We start from the raw sequence: 24,521 nt of genomic DNA, 5'->3' as shown, positions 1-24,521 counted from the left end.
ACTCTGAATGGAAATTAGAAAAAAAAAAACACGAACGTGTCAGACACTGAATCAATCAGTTTGCTTCTGAATACATGCAGTTAGTTGTTGATGCTAAATCGTGCGCAATCGCCTGTGCCTATTTACTGTTCGCTCCTCTGGGGACGCTCTCACTTTCTTCTCTCCCACCCAGTCACATGCAGCTTTCACTACGAGGCAGATAAGTGCGCGCAGCGTTTACCTTGGCGCACAGCCATGCGCATCAAATTTACAGCAGCTCAGAATGGGAGGAAAGCGCACAGATAAAGTGCAACATAATGACCCCCTCAACTGCACCGCACAATGATAGACTCAACGAGCCTCAGCAGTGAGGAGGGGGCGCGTGCATGAGGCCCTGCAGGTATAAGGCTCAGTGTGGGTAAGAGCTGTCAGCATCAGATATCACCGGGGAGGTGTGACTGCGTGCTGCGGTTTGGTGCTGCTCAATCAAACACGACAGTCAACGGAATTAAGTGTGTGTGTGTGTGTGTGTGTGTGTGTGTGTAAGTGAGGTAGAAGTTCTCTCTACTGTGTTTATAATGAAAATAATGTCCCTGTTGGCCCACCCTGACTTTTGGCAGTACCGGCTAAAGGGGCCTTTTACCCAACCTGTTTCCTTCCTGATAAGAAATGCCAACTCCTTATGTTCAGACTGCAAGCTTCCTCATGAAGATCACTCACACAAACAAAACACAGCACTTCAACCACTGAGGGGGAAACACATCTAGAGGGTACAAGACAAGGAATGTAAATCTCATAAATGATCAGTAATCCAAAGAGATTAAACCTCTGTATGCATTCACAACCCCCCCCCCCCCCCACACACACACACACACACAGAGGGAGAGAAAGAGATAGAGACAGAGCGATATAGATGGCTTAATTAAAACTGTTAAATTAAAATCAAAGCTCATGAGTTAGTCAGGAATGCACTTTATTTATTCCACACTTAGAAAAGGACATCAGAAGGCACTAGAGTGGTTTAGCACATGACCCTACATCATAGAAGATACTGCAAGGTCAAGTGAAGGTCAACTCACTCTCAACTTTGTCTGCTGCACCCACAACGGCAAAAATTAAGAAAGAGAAAAGAAATCTACTTCCTGCCGTTTTAATTGCATGAGAGGAATCGGGTTTATCGACATTTTGAGAAGAAATGAGCTACAGTATATTCCTCTATGTGGGTTCTAGCTTTAGACAAGGATGACAGTGATCCTGACCTGAGTCAACTTTTCTTATCCCACTGATGAAGTCTCAATCAAAGGTTTCTCGGGCCTCAGTCTGACCTACGTGTTATCTAGCGGTGTGCTAAAGTGCAGCTGTACAGTTCAAATGATCTCGCTATCGGTTAGGAAAGCAATGAAATGCAGGGTGGAATATTAAATGTGCTGGGTCATCTCGTAGTGTCCTTGAGTCGTTGAGGAAGAGAGTGAGTGGACTCTGAGCTGAGGAACTGTACTTCAGGTAGCAAAGGTGCAAACACACGACTGAGAATCTGGAGTCAAGTTCATGTTCAGATTGTGAATCCTCTCATCGATATTTCTCAAAAGTTATGTCTCCCAAAACAATACATTCTTGACATCCAGGCGAGACATTCGTGGCAGATCGGAATAAAAGCTAAACCTGATGAGCCACCCTCCCTTACCGTCCTGCCAGGTCGGACCCTTTGGGTGCGCAGGCATCTCTGGGTTAACTAAGGTTTGGCACTGGGTGGTTACACCATAACAAAGTGTGCACGTAGAAAAAGAAGGATGGCTACAGAGATAATATGCAGGAAGAGTGTATGAACAGCACAGTATCACATACAGGCAGTGTGCATTTGACTGGCGTGGCAGTGGAGATGACTTGCACTGTAGATATGAAGCAGTAGCATTCCTGCTCCAGCTGAGATGGAGCTGGAAAAGCACCAGTGGTCTCTCTTTCCTAACCTGATCACATTAAATATGGCCGGAGGGTGAGGAAATTACCCTGGCAAATTAATTTTACTGAGACAATTACCTTTTATCTTTGCTTTTAGAAGCAAAAATGGTTCCTTTGTAATTTTTCATAATGAAAACATGCAGCATTGTGTACATGTTGCAATTATGGCAGATGCTTGACAATAACCAGATGTTCTCTGTGTTTCTCTATGTGCCGTCTCTAGTCTAAGACGCCCATCGTAGTTCTTCACTCTAAAGCTGGCCCATTTTGTCTTTATGAATCATCGTATCCCCTATTTAACATAGTTTGTCCTGTTATACTCAAGAAAAGGAAATGATTAAAAGCATGTAATCTTTGCGATTAGAAATGTAAGGAAGCACAAAACAGTCTCTAGTCATCATGACACTCAAAGACCATGTTCAGTCAATTTCATCACAGCAAGAAAGGAGCAGCTCCCAGAAAGGTTTTCAGCCATGGTTCAAATCGAGCGGTCACAGCGAGGTGAGTGTTCCCCTTCTAAAGTCAACCACATCATCACATTTGCATGTCTACAATTGAAATGGGTCTTTCGGGGCGAATCGCCAGCCCCACATTTCCTGACTAAACTCTCCTTCATGTAGAGTGACAGGAGCATAATGCTACATGGTACTGAATAAAATAACATAGAAAATAAAAATAATATTATTAGAAATAATAACATTATAATTGATTAAAACGCTAAAGATAAAAACTGTACGTTGTTGCATTCTCTGAGAGAAACAACACAGCAGTTCATCTCAAAATGTAAACAGTCTTCCTAAATAAAAATCACTAGTGTTCTCAACAGTACTCTGTTTCTTCCACTTTGTCTTGATTTCCAGGGCGTGTCCGAAAGTGCTCAGCCGAATTTTCAGTGCCCGGCCACACAGCTATCCCGACGGAAGTCACGTTCTGCAAACATCCCGCACGACTGTGGTTACAGTTACATCACCTGGCGTCACCAAAGCAACACATGCTGCCATTGGTCTGGTCATCCCGGTGGCTGCAGAGCGCGGTGCGTGTACCCAGAGAGAGCCTCCCAGTTCCTCCACAAGAAGGCCAGCAGGAGGATGAGGAGGAGGGTGGAGAGGGAGCGTGAGCGTGTCTTCATCAGGGGGACCACACAGTTGGCCACAGTTGAGACAAAGACCAGAAGGACGGCCATAAGGGCCAGCAGCACATTGATAAGTTTTCCCAGGAGGGTCCTGGCCGTGGCATTTTCCAGCCCCTCCAACTGGACGACCTGCTGCTGCTGCTGCTGAAGCTCCATCTTAGAGATCCTGGTCTGACAGGCCTCCAACGCCTCCTGCAGAGGGCACGCAGAAAGAGAGAGGGTCAGCAAAGTCTTCACACATATTAATATCAACAAGAACAAAACCAACAACATACTAGACACTCAGTGGCCACTTAACTCTGCAGGACCGCTTGGACTAAATGTGTTTCTATTATTCTTTCTCCTGAAGTTCAACTCCACTGCAAACTAAAACGTAATTGAAAAACAAATACTTAAATTGACATCTCTCTGATAGGTTCAATTAAAAAGTGTCCTCTTCATACAGTTAGAATTTATACCTGAATTAGACTTTACAGGTGAACATGATAAAGTGACCAGTGAGATTATATTAAATAGAACACTATCACCCCCTGCTGTCGGGGAAAGGAACTGTAGCAAGGGGGCAATTTCAGCTGGAAAAGCATTTCACACTAGTCTACACATCCCAAACAACCCACACACACAGACAAACACTAGCCCTTATAAATATCAGGGCGGGAGTAATATGAGTCATGTACAAGGAAATGCTTTTGTTTTGGACAAACAGACGCGCCAATGGAAAGCCTGTCTCACCTTCCTGTTTCAAGTGTCAATATACACAGATGAGATAATGCCTGCAAGTGTTAAAGGTTGACCACCTCATGGTTTCTTCCCTTTTTTTAAAAAGACATGCAGAAATACTGCAAATAATAAGAATATTAACTGAGAAATTCAACCAGCAAAAGAAATGTTCGCACATGATCGCACTCTGTTTTTCTCGTCACAGTAACTCAGTGTTACCTTGACAAGGATTAGCGACACTATGAAGATATAAATATCCCTGTGCCTAAACCACTGTGAAAAATCACACTTTGATAAATAACAATACATAAATATTGACTTGAATTTTAATAAAATATAAAATCATTTTTAAGATGAGGGGTTCATTAATGCTTTTCCAGCATTTACCAATATTATTACTTGTTTATATTTTTATATAACACATGTCCGTTTGGAGTTTCACAGGTAACAAGTGAGTGCATTCAGCAGGTTATTGTGTTTGTAAATGTCAAAAGACAATTACATTAATAGAAGTGCCTCTTTGACTAAATGCTAAAATTCAGTTAGTGCATTACTATATACATATGAAATGTCATGTACTTGTCATGACCTTCAACATCTCCTCAGCACACACCCACATTTTTAAGTACAAAGAAGAGAATAAGAAAATGTGAATCTGACAGCAGATTTTTGTGGCAGCTGAATTAAATAGATGTGCTTATGGACATGATGAACAAACCTGGATGTCTCTGGCTCTCTCATAAGACTGGTAGGCGATCTTCTCCTCCATGCTGGCCAGCTCCTGTTTGAGGTTCAGGATCTCATTCTGGTGAAGTTCTGTCAGGTCGTTCAGCTGCTCCTCCAGACGTTCACACCTGAACACACAGAAGAATAAAACACACACACACACACACACACACACACACACACACACACACACACACACACACACACACACACACACACACACACACACACACACATGAGACTCGTGGGATAATTAGCTTGAATAAAGAACCATATGCAGGAATTAGCAGAAACAGATCATGAAGGCATCTGACCACACGGCACCTGACCCGACCGATGACATGCACTGACAAGATTAGGACATGCTTACTGACTGCTGATCCCACTGGCCAATCAGAGACCGTCTGCATTATGAGACTTACCAATGGGATGTGCCCAGGCAATAGGAGATAGATCTATACTGCTGTTTATTCTGGCAGGCACATCCAATTGGATGGACAACATAGGACAAGAATAGACAGAAGGCTGCCCCAGTGTAGATTAGACTGAATTACTTTAGTTACATTTGAATAGAAACACACGGGTATTATAAAGATCTGTATCTGTATACTTGTATACAATATACATTTAATGTGGGGTGGTGGGGTGTGATATAAAACATGTTTCTCTCTTTAATTTAATGTCTTCAAATCAAATACTTCAGTTTCTTTGACCATTGATTAAAAATATCAATTTGAAGGCATGAAATTGATAATTCTGAGTCATTAACTGAGTCTTTTTCAACACTAAACAACTAGTGATTTAAATTATTTGTCAAAAAAGGACAATTATTTTTAATAAATAATAATAACAATTTTCTTGAAACTACAAAGTCAGAAAATAGTGAAAGGTCCATGGTGATGCCTTCAAAATTATTGAATTTACTCAGAAGAGGATGTAAACCAACAAATAACATTTGAGAACAATTTTATAAAATTACTTAAACAATTAGCTAATAATTTCTGTCCATCGGTAATTTGATTCAGCTCTAAATTGATCAAAAACATTATTTTCAGTCCCAGTAGAGTCACATTTTAGGCAACTCTCAGTTATGCTCAGGATGGAGTCTGTCCCAGAGGAGCTTTACAGCTACGTGATTGGTTGATAAATGATTATTCCCTGTGGGAACGCTGAAAACAGCTCCTGAGTGGTCACTTTTATTTTGGTCTTCGAGGAAAAACCCAGAATCCTCTGATGGACATTTTAGGAAGAAAAATGTTCTTTCATTATAACTTCTCATCTTATCATTGTTCTGCCTTTTTGCCGGCCCTCTTAATCATTGTGCCCTCTCGTCAGAACATTCTGTAGGAATGTGTTTTTTTAAGGCCAACTGACCACAGAAGCTTCACACAGAGTCTATATGCAGAGCTGGGACGAGGGCTGAAATAACAGTGAAGATCCTTAGACTGAGAGGGCACTTGTGAACTGTGCAGGTGTTGAGGAGCTCACAGTTTAAATTTAAAACTGCCGCCTCACAACGACAAAGCTAAAATTCTCTTAAGTGCAGTGAAGAGGCTATTAACATTTTAACACTCTACACACAAATGCTCAAGTGACTTAGAGCAGCAGAGTAAGTCACTAAAACAATCCTGTTTATGAGGGATCCACATAAAACAATAAGACTGCCACTCTGCATAATATTAATGTCAATGTGACATTGGCATGCATGTGTTGAGAGTGAAAATGAAGGCAGCACTTCACGTGAGCTCGACATGTTTATGCAGATAAGGTCCAGGTCCAAGGTTTAGTTTTAATCCACTGTGAGCTGTCTGATAAAAGAGCTGTCAGAGCACAGGCAGGGGCAGTGTAGCCTGAGATGATACATCAGATAACACAGTGATATGAACGATCAGTGCTCAAAGTATTTTCTAAATATAGTAGTCCTTCCTGATTACACACTGCTGGACATTAAGGGGATTTCATGTGTTGGCTGGTAATGCTTGAGAAATGTATGACACACTTATCATGGTTCTCTTTTCTCTGTGTACCTGAAGCGTTCCTCCTGTAGTGCTTGCATAACAACTGTGTAGTCTCTCTGATAGTGGCTCTTCAAGCTGTCAAGGCTCTCTTCTAGTCGTGCCTGGCCCTCCCTCAGCTCCTGTACCTCTTGCAGCAGCATGTCTAGGCTCGAGCTCTGACTCCTCTCCAGCGTGTTGCCCTTGGAACTGGGTGGGCCTCCGGGTGCCCCCGTCGTACTGTTGGCCCCAGCCGAACCTGACGTAGCACTGGAGCAGTCATCCTCACTGCCGTACTTGGGACTGGACTGTAGGTGATGCCCAGTGCTGCCCAGGGAACGTCCGCCTGCCCCTGTCACGCCTTCCTCCACCGTGGGGTCGTCCAGAGAGTCTTTGAGGGAGGAGATGTTTTCAGTGCTGCTGAATTTGTTGCGAATCAGCGAGGCGATCTCTCGAGGTTTGGAAACGACGGCCCCTGCAGCAGAGTGAGTGGCGTGGGAGATGCTGGAGAGGCCTCCCTTGACGCTGTCAACCACCCCTTCACTAAAGCCTGTGACTCTTGCCCCGACATCCTTCAGTCCTTGCTGCATGTCTCGTAGAACATCCTTGGGCTGCCGTGGGATACCATTGTGCTCCACCTCTCGCAGCTTCCGGTGGTAGTGCTCCAGTTTCCTCTGCAGCTGCTGGATGGTCTGCGCCGACTTTTGGTTCTTTTTCTCAAAAACCTGACAGCCACAGAACAAGGCTTCATAAATGAGTGCAATGCACATGACACTATACCTTGATATTTACTGAGATCTGCCCCGAACCTCTAGGTACAATCAAAACAGAGCCAAAAGATTTATTCTACAAAACTGATGTCTCGTAGAATGAATTCTTAGTTTTACCTGTTTGATGCGTGTGCTTTGCTGTTTGTCGGCGTTGTTGGCCAGTTTGAGGTACTCAGCAACGTTGTCATCCCGCGCCGTCTGCTCGATCTTAATCTGCTCCGTTAGCTTGAGGATTTTCTGCTGCAGCTGGGCGATTGCCTGCTTGGTGCGCTGAGGGTCTGGGGTGCTATCCTCACAAGCTAGGAAGGAACCGTCTGCCCCGCAAGACACAGCAAGGGGTGTTTGGCCCAGCCCACTCACCTCCAGCCGGTCGATCTGAAGTGAGAACACGGGAGAAGACGAGGAGTTACTAAAGATTGGGGTAGGTAAGGGGTCAGAAGATGGAATGAGGAATTACATATAGAGGTTTCAGTGTGTCATTTTGCTGACACAATGAAAAAAGGAGGCTTGTGCATTTCAGAATGCCTGGTGAGAGAGAGATTAAAAAGGGTCACTCTGGGTGAGTTTGTGTGAAGAGGAAGGATGGAGGATGTAAATGTTTCATTCAGGGCTTTACAAAGAAAGGAAAGTGGAACAACTCATTAATACAAAACTCAACACTTAAGTGTGAATCAAGAAATATCCACAAGACAAGAACAAAAGGAAAATAGTATCAGCAACATCTAAACATTTTTTAGCTCAGGAAGCAACAACAATCGACAAGACTGACAGGATATTGGATTTTCAATGTTTCGACTCAGATTAATGATATTTGTCTTTTCAGATACTGACCTGATTTTGTCAAAAGGCCACAAAGCATTGGGTGGGGGGGCTGGGGGGAATCAAAGACCCTATCTAAATTGAGTTTCTCCTGTATTCTATCAAAAACTGTAGATAAATTCGACGTGAGCAGATAATCAACCTCACACCTTCGATCACAGGCAGACGTTGTGATTCATTTCCTTGACACCTCAGGGGAAGAACACACAACACTGTGATAACAGCTGGAGCTGGTCGTGCATCACGAAGGGATGGTGATAAAAACTATTATTCTCATCACTGAACATGCACACATAAAAAAAATAATAAGCTGCTGAGCCATTACAGAGACCAAGCTGAGGAGGAGTGCCTGCTGTTATTCACCTTGGCACTCAGCTTGTTAAATAGGCCTGCCATTATTCATTAGAACCACAAACACACACACACAGGTCAAACTAACGCACTGGAGGCTCACCTCACCTGTGTGCACATGGACATGACTAATTGATGACACACACCACAGTCAACAGCAGAAACCGCATCCGGAAGCAAAACTAAAAGTCCTCATAAAAGTTCTTATAAAGTGTTGAGAAACTGCCACCACACTGTCTCTGACATCTGACCAACCCTCTTCCATCACAGGAACTGTGCGCAAACCACGCGTAAAAAGCAGCGCTCACCTTCCCATTGGTCAAACGGATAAACTGCTCCCAGTGCATTTTGTCCACAGTGAACTGGACTCGTGTGTTCTCATCTGGACCGACTCTGTCTCTGAGCTCAGTCCCGCTGTGCGGTCTGAAAGTGCTCCCGCGGCTCAGGACCGACGGGCTTGTTGTGAAAGTTGAATCCACCTGAAACTCCTTCAACCGGGCGAGAGAGGAGAGCTCCTCCCCCTCTCCTCCTCCCAGCCGAGGGGTGACATCATCCTCTGAGCCGCACGACAGGCAGCCGCCAATCAAATCTCCCAGGAAGCAAAAATAGATCCTCACTCACTTATTTTGAATTTCTTTCACTCTGAGGTTCACTGAGAGAATAGCAGAACCACCATCAGCGTTATATTTACTCCCATTTGGAATCAGAGAGGTGGCAGATTGTCAGCTACAGTTACTGAAGTCCTAACATGCACATTTCAGGTTCTAGTACTTCAGTATTTCATGCTACTTTATACTTCCACTGCAATTTAGTACATACTCTTACTCCACTATATTCATTAGACATTTTAAGTAATTGCTTAACTTTCTTGGTCAGATTTTCGGTAACTGTTGTGTTTATAATATATGATCTATTGTAGATTGAAATGCCCAATAGTATAATTAGAATGGCATACTTCCGCCAAGGCCCAATCTTTTCCTCATTAAACCACATTTAAATTCACTAGATCCGGGAAAATCCTGAAAAATGCTTTATGTGGAAATGTTAAATGTTAAATAAAAATCCACAATCTGCATCATTTAATAGATTCTCCCCGACTCATAACTGTTTTGTTTAAAAACAAAATTACAAATTCTGTAATCCCCTGAACTAATTTAACAGACAATCAAACAAAAGCAGATGAAAATATAACCTCTTTGGCAGAGCCAATTATATAGTTCAATAATAGTACAGTATATAATATATGTATCGAATAATACAAAGTGTATTCTCATATCACTGGACAAATCTTTCTACATTCAAGCTTGATACTTACAAGTGACAGTAATAAGTAATAAGTTAATACTTTTGCTAAAGTGACAATGAATGCAGGTCTTTTACGTGTATTTTAGTATTTTCTCATTAAAGTGTTTCACTTTGGAAAAACCTACAGGACAACAAAGTTACGGACACAAGTAAAGATATGAAACTATACAATTGTAATTAAAATCACACAGTGATTCTTGCTTTACCACTGTAGGGAACTATTACTGATGAATATAAAACATGTCGATGAGATCAATGCACAACTAACAAATTAACTAGCGAAGAATGAGCAGCACAAACACACACTAAATAATTGTTTATCAGTAGTTCAGACTTTCACAACTACGATAAGAAAGGTGTTAAACAATAATTGATGTGTGTAACAAATGTTTGTGATCAGAAGGTTTCTGTGTGAAGTGAAATCCTATAATTGGGATTCTGGGACATAATGTGAGACTAAATCAACTATCAACTCCCAGACTCTCTGTCTGTATCTGTGCCAATAGGGAGGAAGAGCTTAAGAGGGCAAGAAAAACCAGTCCAACATCTCTACCACATACACACTCTCTGCCGCAGGGCACATTCCTCTGAGTGCTGGGAGACGCTACACATTTGGAAATTTGTTTGAACCTTTTGGGTAATTTGACTTTAAATTTAACAACTTTGCATTCGGTTGATTACTGCTTGGCAGCATTAAGCGGCCTAGAGGAAGTGGTCAATTTGATTAATTAATGACGTGTACAACAAGTCTAATCGTTTTTTAAATCCTCTTGTCGGGCACACGCTGCGATCAAATGAATCACAGAACTAGAATAGCCTGCCGGGCTGGCACAGAAAAGAACCGAGAGGTGACGCTGCAGAAAAGCACGTGGTCCATTCTTGGCTATAAACAAAACAGTATTTATAGCTTTTATGAGAGAAAGCATGCGTAAAGTGGCTATTTCATCCATATGAGTGATTGTATGTGGCAAATGTGAAGATGTCCCAGTTAGCTCCGGCCTCACAGATGACTCAATTATTTGAATCAAACATACGCCCTCTGACTTAAGATATACTGTAGATAAAGAGAGCAAAGGACAAGTCAGCTGAAAACTTTGGACTGGATTGCCCTGCAGCAGAGAGCAGATAGAGGTTTTGGACTCTGTGATAAAAAGAAACCTAATGACCTGTATACACTGGCACTAAATCGCCCTTTCATTGATCGAAAATGTCCCTGTCAGCAAAGTGCTTCGGTTACATAAGCAGAGGAGCCACAAACAGCTGGTCAGTCAGTGGTGTGCCCTCATCTCCAGCTCAGCAGGCAGCTCATGTGTCTATGACTGGACACTGCATACTTATGATCTCATTTTTCGTGCAGGCTCAGGATACTGTTGTAATACCACACATGGCACAGAGATGCTTCGTCCCCCATCCCTGTTCCAGTCACCAAACAAATTCTGATCAGTGTCGTCCCTAAACGGTCCAGTCTTTCTATGATTAATCATGCATGTAATTAAAGATGGTGAGCTGAAGGATTAAGCTAATTTCCCAGGGTTAACAGAGCCAAACATGTTGATGTACTGAGCCGCTGAAGCAAGAAGCAACAGGCGCTACATCACCAGAGCCTGTGTCGCCTAATGAGGGAAACTGAATGTGTGTGTGTTTGTTATTGGGAGGCTGCCTCATCCCACCTGATCAGATTTTATCAGTGAGGCAGAAAGACAAAGAGTCTGCACGGACCTGTCTCTTGCTCCTCGCATGCATCACAAACACATTCTTGAAAGACTAGTTTTTTTTCCACTAGAACCATGTCCCAAACTGGGCCCGCCTGTCGATGGGCCAGGTTGTGCAACAGTCCTTGATCCAAGTAAAGCTGGTTAGAGCTGTGAAAGCCCTGACTTACCTTGGATCCACTAGAAGCCTGGGAAAAGCTGGGCCAAACCTAAACACTCTGACCTGTGGCCATAAGTCTATCACCAACAGGCATTAATGTTATTAGAAATGCATCACAAATAATTAGATGCACACAACAAGCACATCTTGTACTGCCCTATAACACAGGAAACCAAATATGCCCCACATTCCATCGATGTAACTCAAAGAGCAGAAAATGGGCTGATGCTGTCATAAGTCATTTGACTTAATTTCTCTCGACCCAATAGTTTCAGACAGGCCATACCTGCATCTCTGTCCTGTTTTAATCACAGGCGGAAATTCCTGTTTTTCACCCATTTATATTGAAATACATATTACCCTTATCAAAGACAAGTCACTTCATAAAAGACCACTTCATAAAACTAGACACAGATTATAGAGTTCTTTGTTTTTTCCATCCATCATCTATACAGTTTATCATTGGGCGAGAGGCGAGGTGCACCCTGGACAGGTCACCAGCATATCACAGGGCCAAACACAGAGACAAACAACCATTCACACTCACAGACAATTTAGAGTCTAACCCTGTCAACCCAACCCCAAGCTGAATGTGTTTGGACTGAGGATCCCATGATGTCAGGGGTCAACCTCTTGGTAAGTGGATGACCCACTCTACCTTCTGAGCCACAGCCTCCATTATTTCATTGTGTTGTGTTGGAGCTGATTGGGGCAAACAGGGCTCTGCTCTCCCTTTGCTGATGCTGAAGCTGCAGGGAACACAGCGGTCTCACTGTCATTCGTCATGTGTGATATTCTTCCTGCCAATCACTGCATTTTCAATCAGGCAGCAATAACGTTTTGTTTTCTTAAACAGTTACACATTTATCTTTCCCACACCATTGGTAGCTGTCTGAAGGAACTACAGCAATAATCTATTCTTTAAATTTAATTTAGGGTTCCACATATACTGAAGATGCACTGTTGGAGCCTGGTTCTACTGTAGTATCACTTCTTTAATTGTTTAATCTGTGTCATGTCAGCGGATATGTGACACATTGTGCAGAATATATGTTTGGAGTATTTCTAGCGAGTATTGATGCTTGAAAGTGGACATTTAATTTGAGGTACAGAGAAAAAATACATAAACATTACGTTATTGTGTCGGATGACTCTGGTGACTTTAGTCTGAGTTGAGGTTGAGATGTTCTGATGGACAAACATGGGAAACAGACTCATTCTTAAGCATCTTATCACTCACTGATGGATATCTACACTTTGACCAGGTCAGGGTAAGTTGAGTTTGAACCCTATTTCCCCCCCCGACAGTTGCTTATTCTAATGACGTATGAATTTTTCCACGCTTTAATAAATAATGAAACAAAATCAGAAAAACATTTCTTTTATTTTAGGCTCAAAGATAATGCAATGGTCTTAAAACAGCAGTATTTAGTGTAAACATGGCTATCATAAACAACAGCATAGAGCAGCGCTGTGATTGTTGTTGATATAAACATTAAGGTCTGAAACGCTTGAGTTGTCTTGACCTCTTTCTATTTTCTTTTACACATAAAACCTGTTATGTTCACAGTGGTCAAGGTCAAGTTTCTGTAAGTTAGTGTATGAGCGAGTGCAAAGGAACTGTACCTGCATTCCTGCTGAGCAGCTGTGAGCTTCCTGTGATGTCGGCTTGTGAAGCAGCAGTTTCACAGAGATGCAAGAATGACACCATGAGGATAGTGTGATTTCAGGTTTCTTTCTAGGGTAACTATTCTGCTCTTCACCTCTTCTCTGAAATATAGAGAAGGTGCAGCGCTGATGTCATGGAGCATCAGATATACCGGCTGTGGCCTGGCTTATCTAACAGAGTCCAATATCCATGAGACAGGACCTTGGATCCACTGAGGACATAAGATACAGGGTCTAGGTGAATGCTTAGAACTGTAAATAAATTGTTTGTGTAATTAAACCACTTGTAAACAGTAATTTCACATCTTAGAGCTGTCTCCTCTCCATGTCTACCACTGATTTCTCTGTGATTCACCCTAAATCAAGGTCAATCATTTCTGGGTCGAAAGACTGAACTTCACACTCCTGATTAGTTCATCTAATCTTTCACTTTGCAGTCTGGGAATCAGAAAGTGAAAATTGTCATCTCAGAAACAACATGATAGTACAGGTTAACATACATCATTAAATTGTTAAAAACATACAGTTTGGTGTGTTGTGATTTAAACTGGATAGAAATAGATGTTTGTTTCCTTTAAGGGGATCTAGTGTGGAAACAATGAACCCCATTCACTAGATATGGAAAATTATATAATGCCATGTGATGCCGGACAAGTGGTTGTTTACTCAACACATGCACTCATAACTTAACACACAACACAGTGTTGCGCACACACACACACACACACACACATATATAGCCAATGTCCACAAGTCTATTTCCTAAGGAATTCAGGGGGTGTGAGAAAAGCCCCTTGTGTCTAATTCCAAAAGAAAGAAACAGAGCTGAGAGAGAAGGTCCGAGGAGGAAGAGAGAGAGAGAAAAAAACTTGGCTCTGCTATCACAACAAAGACTTTAAATTCCTGTGATGTCAGAAAAAATCCTTTTCATTAGAAGTGACTGGTCTCTTGCCAGAAATATTTAAGGGTTTCAACACATATCACATCATATAGGGGTAGAGTGGTCATCCTCCAACCAGAAGGTCGGCAGTTTGATCCCAGTCTTCACCATCTGCATGCCGAAGTGTCTTTGGGCAAGATGCTGAACCCAGACATGCCCCTCATAGAAGAAACAAGTGCTGCTAATAGAAGCACTGTATGAAATTGTGTGTGAATGGGTGAATGGCAAAGTCATCTAGACTAGAAAAGTGTTGTATACATAAAAAAACACATATACCATTTATCATATATCACAGGAATAACACAGACACTTGAACTGGTGAGCAGCCATGTAAACACAATATTAATGTTAACATGTACTGTAATCATGACATAGGTTTAAGTCACGCGCACACGCACACACACACACACACACACACACGAGGGCATACCTTCAAATTGCACCAAATTTCTCAATTTGTTATATGTTCCCTGAATTTTATTTTTTTATCAAGATCCACAAATAATTCTCTGATTCTCTAAATGTTGAGAGACTCCCCAACCCAAAACTGAATAGGTCCTTCCCTGACCCACACTTCATCCTTCCACTAAGTTTCGTGGCGAGCCATCATGAACTTTTTTGCCTAATCTTGCCAACTAACAGTCAAACTCAGTGACAAACACCAATGAAAACATGACCTCCTATAATAGGTGTAGACTTACGGTGGTGGGAGTAGGAAGTGGAGAGGTGTCAGCGGTTACCAGGTTGAGGATGACCTCCATGGCAGGAAGGCGCATGTGCACGGCTTAGTCTGGTGTCTGTTTGTTTTGTCTATCTGTTTGTGTGTCCCTTGGGAGACGACCAGAGCCGGGGAAGAGGGAAAACACGAGGCCCTGTGAGAGCGCTCATCACTCAGGACACTTCTCCCAAACAAAGTCCACTTGACTTTAAGGCCACTGCACAAAGACTCCACTTGGCAACTCTTATAGGAGTTACTGTTGGCTTGACTAAACATCCAGGATCCATAGTGTGCTCAGTCCCTCCAGCGGTGAACCATGACTACTGGAAGCCGCAGAGTCTACAGAGGGTTGTGCTGCTGGTTCACAGAGCAGCCGCTCATCATAGCCCATGACAATGCTTCGGAAGAAAACCGTGCTCTGCCGTACACAGCGCCCAGCAGAGCCTTTGGATCACATGTACACGCGCTTCGTCAAGCAGGACTCCCACAGACGGCATGCGTTGACGGGAGAACAAGGACTCCTCTGGAGCAAAGGGTCCGTCTGATGCAGGTTTGAGGCAGCAGAGCCGATGCGGTTAATCGAATAGCTCGTAGGGTTGGACAGAGGCGAGGGTAAGAGTTTACTGTGAAGTGTTCAAAGAATCCATCGGGCATAAAATCCTCAGTGTGAGAAAGGAGAGGCAGAGGACGGATGTGAGGGAGCGGACTGGAAAAAAGAGCCCACCAGGAGCTGTCACTGAGAGGGAGACTGAGCGAGCGAGGGAGCAGAGGAGAGAGGGGTTGTGTGAAAGCTTGGTGAAAAGTGGGAAGAGAGGGGGGGGGGGCTTTTCTTCTGTTGGAGTTTCTAGGCCAGTTCAGCCACCAAAACAGTGGCTAGCTCAGGCAGAAAGAAAAGGAGAAAAATCTCCAGCTCCCTCTGTTCAATTATCACAGTTTGATTGTCACAGCCAATCAGTTCGCAGAGTGATCATGCTGAAATGAACCACCTTCCACTGCCTAACAAACAGGGGCCAGACTAAGTGTTGCTGCTGACCACTAACGCGTATTGACCTGACTGAACTTTGTGGTTGTGTAACATGGAATGCACAAGGAGTGGATGATTTTGGTTTATGTGTGGAGGACAACTTACAGTCTTACTTACACAGATTACAGTCATATGACCATTACAAAGCTGCTATTCAAAACTGTGCATATTTGAATACACATGACTACGACCTGCATCTGCGTCACTGCATTGAAAGACTTGCTTCGGTAATATACTACTGCAATTTCACAGCAACAGCATTGGGATCAATTTCCTTGAGTACCAAATTATGCAAACACAGTTTGTTATGAATGAACAGTTTGAAATTAAACTATCCATTTCACCGACCATCCGGGGGATGATGTGCTGGACGGTTTGATGTTGGTCATCTTCACTGTATTAAAACACATAAAACATGCAACTTCATATTCAAATGCTCCCACAAAAATGTGTTTTTGAGCAATCACTTAAAAAAAATGTACAAACCAATTAGGAAGACAAAGCAGGGAGCATAGAGGGCGAAGCTGAACAAGGGTTACTGAACACTTCTGTGCAGAGGTCGAAGAGGGGGGGGGGGGGGACCATGAATACAGGCTTTAATGAGAGAGAGCGGGAGGAGTCAGGGGACCAGGAGAGAGGGTAGGATTTAGGGGAAAATCCTGCTTATATAAGAACAAACCCAACTTGCTCACATGAAAGTGCAAGTGCAGTGACATGTAGGTTTGGCTATTGTATAAAGGGGACACACTGGGGCATTAGTGGTTCAAATTCTGAGGCCAATCCCTAACATTGCAAAAGAGAAACATAAGCTTCATGTCAATAAAGTTACTCTAAATTTTCTTTATATCTTTTCATTGGCAATATTCCATACACACACTATATATTTTCTTTATATGTTCATTTAAATAAATCTGTCACTTAGGCTGAGTTAAGTCCTTCGTAAAGTACAAGCCAGCTTCAAACTACTGATCCACAACATTGAAATTCCTCATTAAAATCATACAAACTAGAGTAATAAGCCGCAATGAGCTGAAACTCAATATAAAGCTCTATAAAGCAGAGGGAATGTAATATTCTGGTAAAATACTTTAGGTAGATTCATTACTAGATCACTCATCACAGAGAATATATATATTACCTCGGCCAAGACGGATTTATTTTCACCCCTGTCCGTGGGTTTTTCGGTTGGTTTGTTTGATTGTGAGCAAGATTACAGAAAGATGCACAGATTTCCATGAAACCACCACCCATAAAAGAGGCAGGACAGGTCCGGGAAAACCTCATTCAACTTTGGTGTGTATATGGATAAAGGGGCAGATCCTGGAATTCCTTTTTAAACTTTCTTTAACATTGGGAGATAGGGCTTTTTCCCCAGGGGCTCATTCCTGGAGCTGGTGTGACTGGACTGTATGTCGTGGCACCAAGTAAAGTACAGATATAAATAAAAGTTAAAAAAGGTCACCTTACAGAAGACTTCACTGCCGATCAATAGTCACTTGGGGAAATCCCACACAGGATCTTTTGATCGACAGGCTCCTTTTAGACATGAATGCATAACACACATTCTTTGCCCTGCCCTCAGTGTCACTCCAGCCTGAGGTCTCAGACTCCTGTGGAGACTATATGGCCCCCAACGGCTCATGGTAGTCCAGGAATACTCAAGCTTTCAGGGTGACTCAGGACATCTTCACACACAGTAGCATGCCTTAATAACATACCGCAAATAGCAAGAGAGGCTCCGCAATGACGGATTCACGGGGGGGCCATCATGTCACGACAAGTGACTGATGCCTGAAAGGAAATGGAGATGTTTGTCTCAAGGGCAGTTTTACCCTATTACTGACACATTAGCTGGTCATAATTAGAGGATAGGATGAACAGTTGTGGCTTGTCATAGGTTTTATTACAGGCAGAAAATGACTGTTACTCACATGTTAGATGAGATGATAATAAAGGTTTCAGAAGAGAAATGTATCTTTGCAAAGTGTTCCAGAGTTTGAGAAATATGAGTCATCAGGCCTAATGAGGCACTATAATTAAATAAAAATGAATTGGAATTAAATGTTCAACTCTGAAACAATATTTCAAATGCAGTGGTTCAATTTATAAGACAATCTGTCTCCATTGTCCATATTATTCATAGGATGTCATGTTTTATTGATATATTCTCCACTTATAGAGTTCAATCTAGAGACATCTGGGGCCGAACACACGAGTGATGAGTTTGATTGCACTGTTAATTTACTCATTAGTATTAGTTATAGTCTAGTTCTAGCCTTAGTGCTCTCAACAAATCACATAGTCACATAGCTGTTCAGAATGAGGTCGAGTTTAAAAAATCTACGAAGGTGGCCCAAATCTGATTTTAAAAGATCAGATTCCATGTGATTTGTGATTTTCACACTGTCATTACGCAATCAGATCTGGGTCAGGGCACATAGGTGGGAAAAAAATCTGATATTGTGTGAACATAATCAAAGACAATCTCCAGCATTTATCATCGATTCATCTTTATGAGGAAGTAAGTGTGTAAGAATGTCAAGAACATTTGTGCAAACAAAGTCAATAAAAAAAACACCTATTATAGGTGTCCCCTTCTGGGACATCTCTCCTAATGGGTTTTGAGACAGAAAAATACCCGGGTTTGATGGATACATCACATTACAGTATCTCTTTCTCTCTCCCACTCCCACATGCATTTTACGCATTTGTTAATGGGACATGACCTGCTGTACTGGTTATGTATGTGGCAAATCCAAAGCAGCAGTGCTTATCTACTTTAATTACATCATCGTGCAATCTAGAGATAGGAACTCATACAAATGGGAACACCCAACATATATGCATAATAATATTCATGAAGAAATCTCTCACTGGTAAAACCATTTACCATTAGAACGTTATGATGACAGTTTTTAAGGTTAAGGTCAGTATTTAACTTTTGGACTAAAACTAATTAGTTACACTAAAGGCACAAAAACAGAAGCAAAAAGAAGCATCTCTCTTCCTTCTTATAGGAAATTGATTGATTTCTATGGCTGTGTTTTTCCTGGGGCTGGGCTGCATGAAAAATTGACAAATACTGACATTAGTGTTTAAAATCAATAGTTGTAGTTACAGTTGATAACAAGATGTATGATTTTGAGAATGCTTGGCACAGACGCTGTGTGAATCATTTGTCATGTTTGGATAAATTCTCCTTTGTAATGTTTACATTTATCTTTTCTTGTTGCTAATAGCTATCAAATCATATCAACTTGCTTATTTCTATGACAGCAAATCATTTCAATCTACCGTGGTGATGTCAACTAGAAATGCACTCAGGAGAGCACATTTCCTGGCTCAACAGTACCCTTATGAAACCACATTTAAATTCACTAAATCCAGATTTTTGGGGGGATCTGCACCAAATTACACATTCATAAATAACAGTCTGTTTTGATCATCGAGATCCATGAATTATTCTCTGTGAACAAACAAATACCAATGAAATCTTTACCTCGTGTTCTACAAAGAGCTAAAGATTTGACAAAAGAGATACTGTACATCTCCAATGGACAATGCTCTGGCCGATGAGCTCATACATGAAGGCAAAGAAAACAACCTTTGTGGAGAGATTTCGTCATCCAGCGGCAAGAGCCTGGAGAGGCCAGGCAGTGCCACATTGCCAAAAACGTTCTTGAAGAATCCCTAAGAGAAATGGATGATGTAACTGGAACGGGGTTGGAGGAAGGACAAATTGTATAAAGAGTGAGAGTAAAACAGAAAAACAATAATTGAACTAGGTTTCAGAGAAATCACTGTTGGTACAACATGAAGTTTTAGTTTGTTTTAATGAAAGTTATTCATCAAGAGCAGAATTAGCCAAACCATTGAATTACTGTGCCGACACGACGGCCCCCTCCATGTGTTTGCACCGTGGCATGGTTTGAGGGTGCGAGGGGTTACATAAAGGCAGAAGAGCGGGAGCTTTGTTTACACGGACTGAGGGTAATTCAAGCCAGGGAGTAGAGACAACCATGGCTCAGGACTTTCTGAACAATACAGTCCCGATAAAAAGAAGCCCACGATCCAACCCGAGCTGTCCAGTCCTTCCTGCTCTAAGCTTTGGTTGTAATCAATGGCGACATTAGCAGTTACATAAACCAGCAGGCCCTTTGTACAAAGAGACCATTATGAATGTTGAGTGCATGAAACATCTTAGTAGCCAACTCTGATATTGGGATCTAGGAGAGTCAGACAGGAAGAAGAAAAAATAAAGACAATAACAACAACCCAAACAATTAAGTGTTCCTCTGTCTGAAAACTGGATAGCATCAGTTTTACATCAGAGAAGTCATTAACACAACAGGTTTTCTTATCTTACTCTGGTTGCATCAAGCCATGCTAATAGTGTGTCTAATTTGCCAGGAGTTTGCAATACAGGAATTATTTACTGGTGCTCAAGGTGCTGACAATTAACAACTTTAAATGGTCCATTGAGACAATTACAGAGTAATGCATTTATACTGGAGGATCCACATACCTTGCTTTTAACTGTTTTTGTCAGCACTACTTTCAACTCAACACCTTAAAGGGATAGTTCACCCGAAGAGGAAAATTCACTCATTATTTACCTACCACTATGCTGATGGGGGGGTGGGTGATGTGTTTGAGTCCACAAAACACTTTTGGAGCTTCAGGGATAAACAGAGTTGCAGCCAAATCCAACTGGGGACCCCTTCTTCAAACTTAAAAAAACAACCTAAAAAAACCCCCCGTTCTGATTTACCCTCAGTTGAGCTAGAGTGATGAATCAGCCAGGTCTCTATATCCGTATCAGAATGAAAGTCAGCCAAGTAACATGAAAGTGCATTATATCGTCATGTCACAGATAAGACAGAGGTCAATATATGTCATGCTCAGTAGACATGATGGTTTCAATAATTAAAATTGTATAAAAAATAAGGGGCTGCATTGAGTGTTTATACTTACATCCACGTCCGTCCCAACTCTTACAATATAAATGTGCTCCAGAGTATTTAGTGAAGTGTATTTCATCATGATTAGTGAATGAATTCTTTAGAGATGGCTACAAATGTGTTTTTTATGACGAGACAGTGACTTTAACCAAACCTTGACTCCAGATTAATGTTAGATTAATATGAAGAAATTCCCTGAAAGCATTCCTGAGATATCACGTTCAAGAGAATGGGCCAAATTAACAACCCGACAACGTAACGCCACAGCTGTTACTGCTGTAGAGGCATTTTGAGGCGTTTATGTTTGAGGCATAAAAACTGATATTGGATCTGCATTATTTCCTATAACAGTGAGGAGGAGACACAGTGTTTGTCCATTGGTGGTGGTTTGAATTAGTTAGAGCTGTTAGTGTTTACACTCAGCCCGTCCTGGTTATGCAACATGAAAACAGAAAGGGAACTGGCCCAAAATGCAGAGCTGGTCTGGCTGCATATACAATACCAAGAGTACCATGGGGAAGCATGCAGGCCCAACCCCACTGCCAGCCTATTCATATGCAGGAAGATGAAGAATCTAAAACAAACGGTCCCAGCCTCTAGTGCCTGAAAGATTATTTGGTCTGGCACCTTCTCAGTTTTTTCTGGCCTCTCCACCCAAACCCCATGCCACGTATTGATAGTGGCCCCACGTTGACCTCACTTCCCACTTTGAAGCAGACTTACTTGGACAGTCTGGGGTCAGACAGGGAGTACTGTTAGGAAAGTTTAAGTAACACAATGTGTGAATCAGGCCATTAGGAAGCATTAGATTTCATAACAGGAGGATAGATAATGAGGAATGGCATTTAGCTAATGGGAAGTTCTCATCAGTGTTGCACAGCTATTATGTAGTGACAATCTTAGAGGGCATTCTCACGTTGACCCCGTCGTGATTATCTAATGACTCTGAGTTCCAAAACTATGCACATAATTATAGTGAAATTTCCATTAGTAACTCAGGAAACACACAGGTTCGGTCTTAGAGTTCTGAGCAGAGAACCTGAGTTGTTGCAATGAGAAAAGCAAAGGTTTAACTAATAGTGGCCTAGATCCATTTAGGTGTCTCAGCAGTCATGTGTATGAACCTGTATCAGGGCTATATTACTTCCATGTGACTTCTTACATCTGTAACTAGCATAGAGCTATGACTAAATATATAAAGGAGATTGTTCGGCAGTGAAAAAGGTTTGAAACCCAGTCATGATCAGAGCTGACAACAAGTAGAACATAAAAGTTGAATCTGTTCCTCATTCTGCTCCACGTCTGATGCCTGATGGAAAGGTACACAGATAATCTTCTAATAATATTAACTCTCCTGTACGATGCTCTGTGAATTTATGTTTCAGCGATGAAATTGGATAATCAAATGATTGAAAACTACATGTATCTCTGTTGGAATATGACAACCACCAAGACACAATCCACCAGAGGGCACTAGATCACAAACAATGCTTCAATGCTGTTTGGTCAGTTGTCTTTACCTGCAATGGTTTCCTGTCAATAACCCCTTGTTTTTATATTGCATTCTTTCGCTATCACTCCTCCTGCTGACAAACATGCACACTGTCTTTTATGTAACATAATTTATACCTGATGTGGCAGAAACATCAAGGCACACCAGTGCCTTGTGGGCTGATACTGTGAACAGGGAGGAAGGGAGGACATGTCAAGGAGATGAAAAGCAGAAATGGTCAGAGTGAGGGCAGCAAATTGTGTAACTCTTGTGCTTGTATAATATATCAAGACAGGAGATTGTGAGATGAGATTAGAAAAGATGGGAGCTGTCAGGTCATGTGGTTTTATGTCAGTGTGCAGAAAATGCATTCTGATGGTGTAAGATATCAGACAGAGGATTTTCAACCAACTGCATTATCTGCCTCAACAAAACCAAATGTAGTGTAATATTTCAGTGGTGTGGATGGTGGAGAAATGGGCTGCAGATGCTTAATGAACGAGTCCTGGCCTGACATAGATGACAATGAGAGCAACGGGTCTGTTCATTAGCGTAGAGAAAAGATGATATTTTCCCTGGTGGATGTGATCAGATTTGAACTGTGTGTGCATATGTGTTCTAAGTGGGTCAGTGGAGCAGAGCTGAGCTCAGTGATCTATAGTTTCATCCATAATTCATCAGAGTCTCACAAATGACATAGACTGAGCAGGGAGTGGCAGGGGATGCAGAGCATGTCCTGTCTGAGTCTGTCTGCCTTTTCCTTCTGCTCTCCCTCCCTCAGAATAAGCAATTTCCCTTTGAAAACAATCTACAGCTCCGACAAAGAAAAGAAAGGAAAACCAAACAGCATCTTATCAGAAAGGTGTATGGTGGTGTATTTTGACAACACAGATATCGATGGTCCTCTCTTCACTAAAGATTGTAGAATTGAATATAGCTGGAGGATGGTGTCTGGGGAACAGAAATGTGGGTCAAGGTTGAACAGAACATCCTCACTGACTGACCAAATATGTGGCAATCCTGAAACGGCTGAGAAAACACTTTAGATACACGTGCATGCCCACACTAATGTCCTCTCTCCCCCTCTCTCCCCCTCTCTCTCCACACACACATACACACTAACCCTAAGAGGAAGGACCAGCTGCAGGCCAGAAATAAATACACAAAAGATGACCCATAGTGACTCACTGCTGACATGTAAATTGCACATGATCTCATGCAGACCCCAAACTGAGTAAACAGAAAAATGTGAGCAGATTATTAGGCTGGTTCCTGGAATAATCAATCAGCTGATGTAATTCAATAAACATGACGTCATGAATGTCATGTCAAGATGTGAAAAATGATCGCAAAGGTAGAAAGAATGAAATAAAGCTATGATTTTTCTTTGCTCAAGATGTAATACATTTGAATGTCCTTGAAAATCACTGGTTCAGACATCTGTCTATTAATAGCAGCAGAGAAACAGGCAGCGAGAAGCAGCAGACTCCTTCCTCAATCAGACCCACTTTAGAAACCTATAAAACTGGTTAAGAGGGAAGAATGGCTTCATCCTCACAGCTTTATCTTCCTCTTTATTTCCTCATGACTTCGTCCATCCCGCTTTTTAACACACATACACATTAATTATTCACATTCTTTTTGAGCCATGCTTTGTCAAACATTTCACACTATCACATCCACTGTGATGGTCTCACACAACCATGAAGCCACAATACGTATTTGTGTTTGTTTGTGTGTGTGCGTTTGTTTGTGGAAGAACTGAGCATGTTCACAGTATTGTGAATGCTAATGGCAGCCAGCACAGGATAAGGGCGTTGGCCTATATGTATAATCACATGAATATTCAGCAGCCTAATTAAACAGGCTGGGGCCACACTTCAAAGGGAACACAAACTGTTGGGTGGCAAGAGCAAGCACACATGCACATGCTTACACATGCACGCCTGCACACAGAAGATTAGCATCTGATTCAAGGCCTCTCTCTGGATTTTAACAATGGTTTCACAGTGAAACTATTTTCTTTGTTGTGATGATTCCCTCTGAAGTGGAAGGCAGGAGTCCCCTTGAGGTCTGTTAACTGACAAACAA

At 42.0% G+C, this 24,521-nt stretch overlaps 1 protein-coding gene across 8 annotated transcripts in view; it reads right to left on the bottom strand.

Moving 5' to 3' along the window:
- Positions 1–935: 935 nt before the first annotated feature.
- Positions 936–24,521, bottom strand: part of tmcc1a (transmembrane and coiled-coil domain family 1a) — a 42,396-nt gene continuing 18,810 nt past the window's right edge. For 6 of the 8 annotated variants that reach the window (XM_020095850.2, XM_020095856.2, XM_020095857.2 and 3 more), the window contains 4 exons: positions 7,398–7,655; positions 6,544–7,235; positions 4,509–4,644; positions 936–3,262 (listed from right to left, as the gene is read on the bottom strand). In XM_020095850.2, coding sequence (XP_019951409.2) covers positions 2,948–3,262; positions 4,509–4,644; positions 6,544–7,235; positions 7,398–7,655 — 1,401 coding nt within the window. In that variant the 3' untranslated portion in view covers positions 936–2,947. Of the gene's footprint in view, positions 3,263–4,508; positions 4,645–6,543; positions 7,236–7,397; positions 7,656–8,758; positions 9,064–14,936; positions 15,157–24,521 lie in introns of those variants that run through there. The other 2 variants (XM_069526469.1, XM_020095858.2) reach the window with 2 other exon arrangements.

The sequence above is a fragment of the Paralichthys olivaceus genome, chromosome 6, assembly GCF_024713975.1.
Source record: "Paralichthys olivaceus isolate ysfri-2021 chromosome 6, ASM2471397v2, whole genome shotgun sequence".
In the NCBI taxonomy this organism is placed as follows: Eukaryota; Metazoa; Chordata; class Actinopteri; order Pleuronectiformes; family Paralichthyidae; genus Paralichthys; species Paralichthys olivaceus.
The sequence above is the reverse complement of the archived record's forward strand: the minus strand, read 5'-3'. Positions and strand labels throughout refer to the sequence as shown.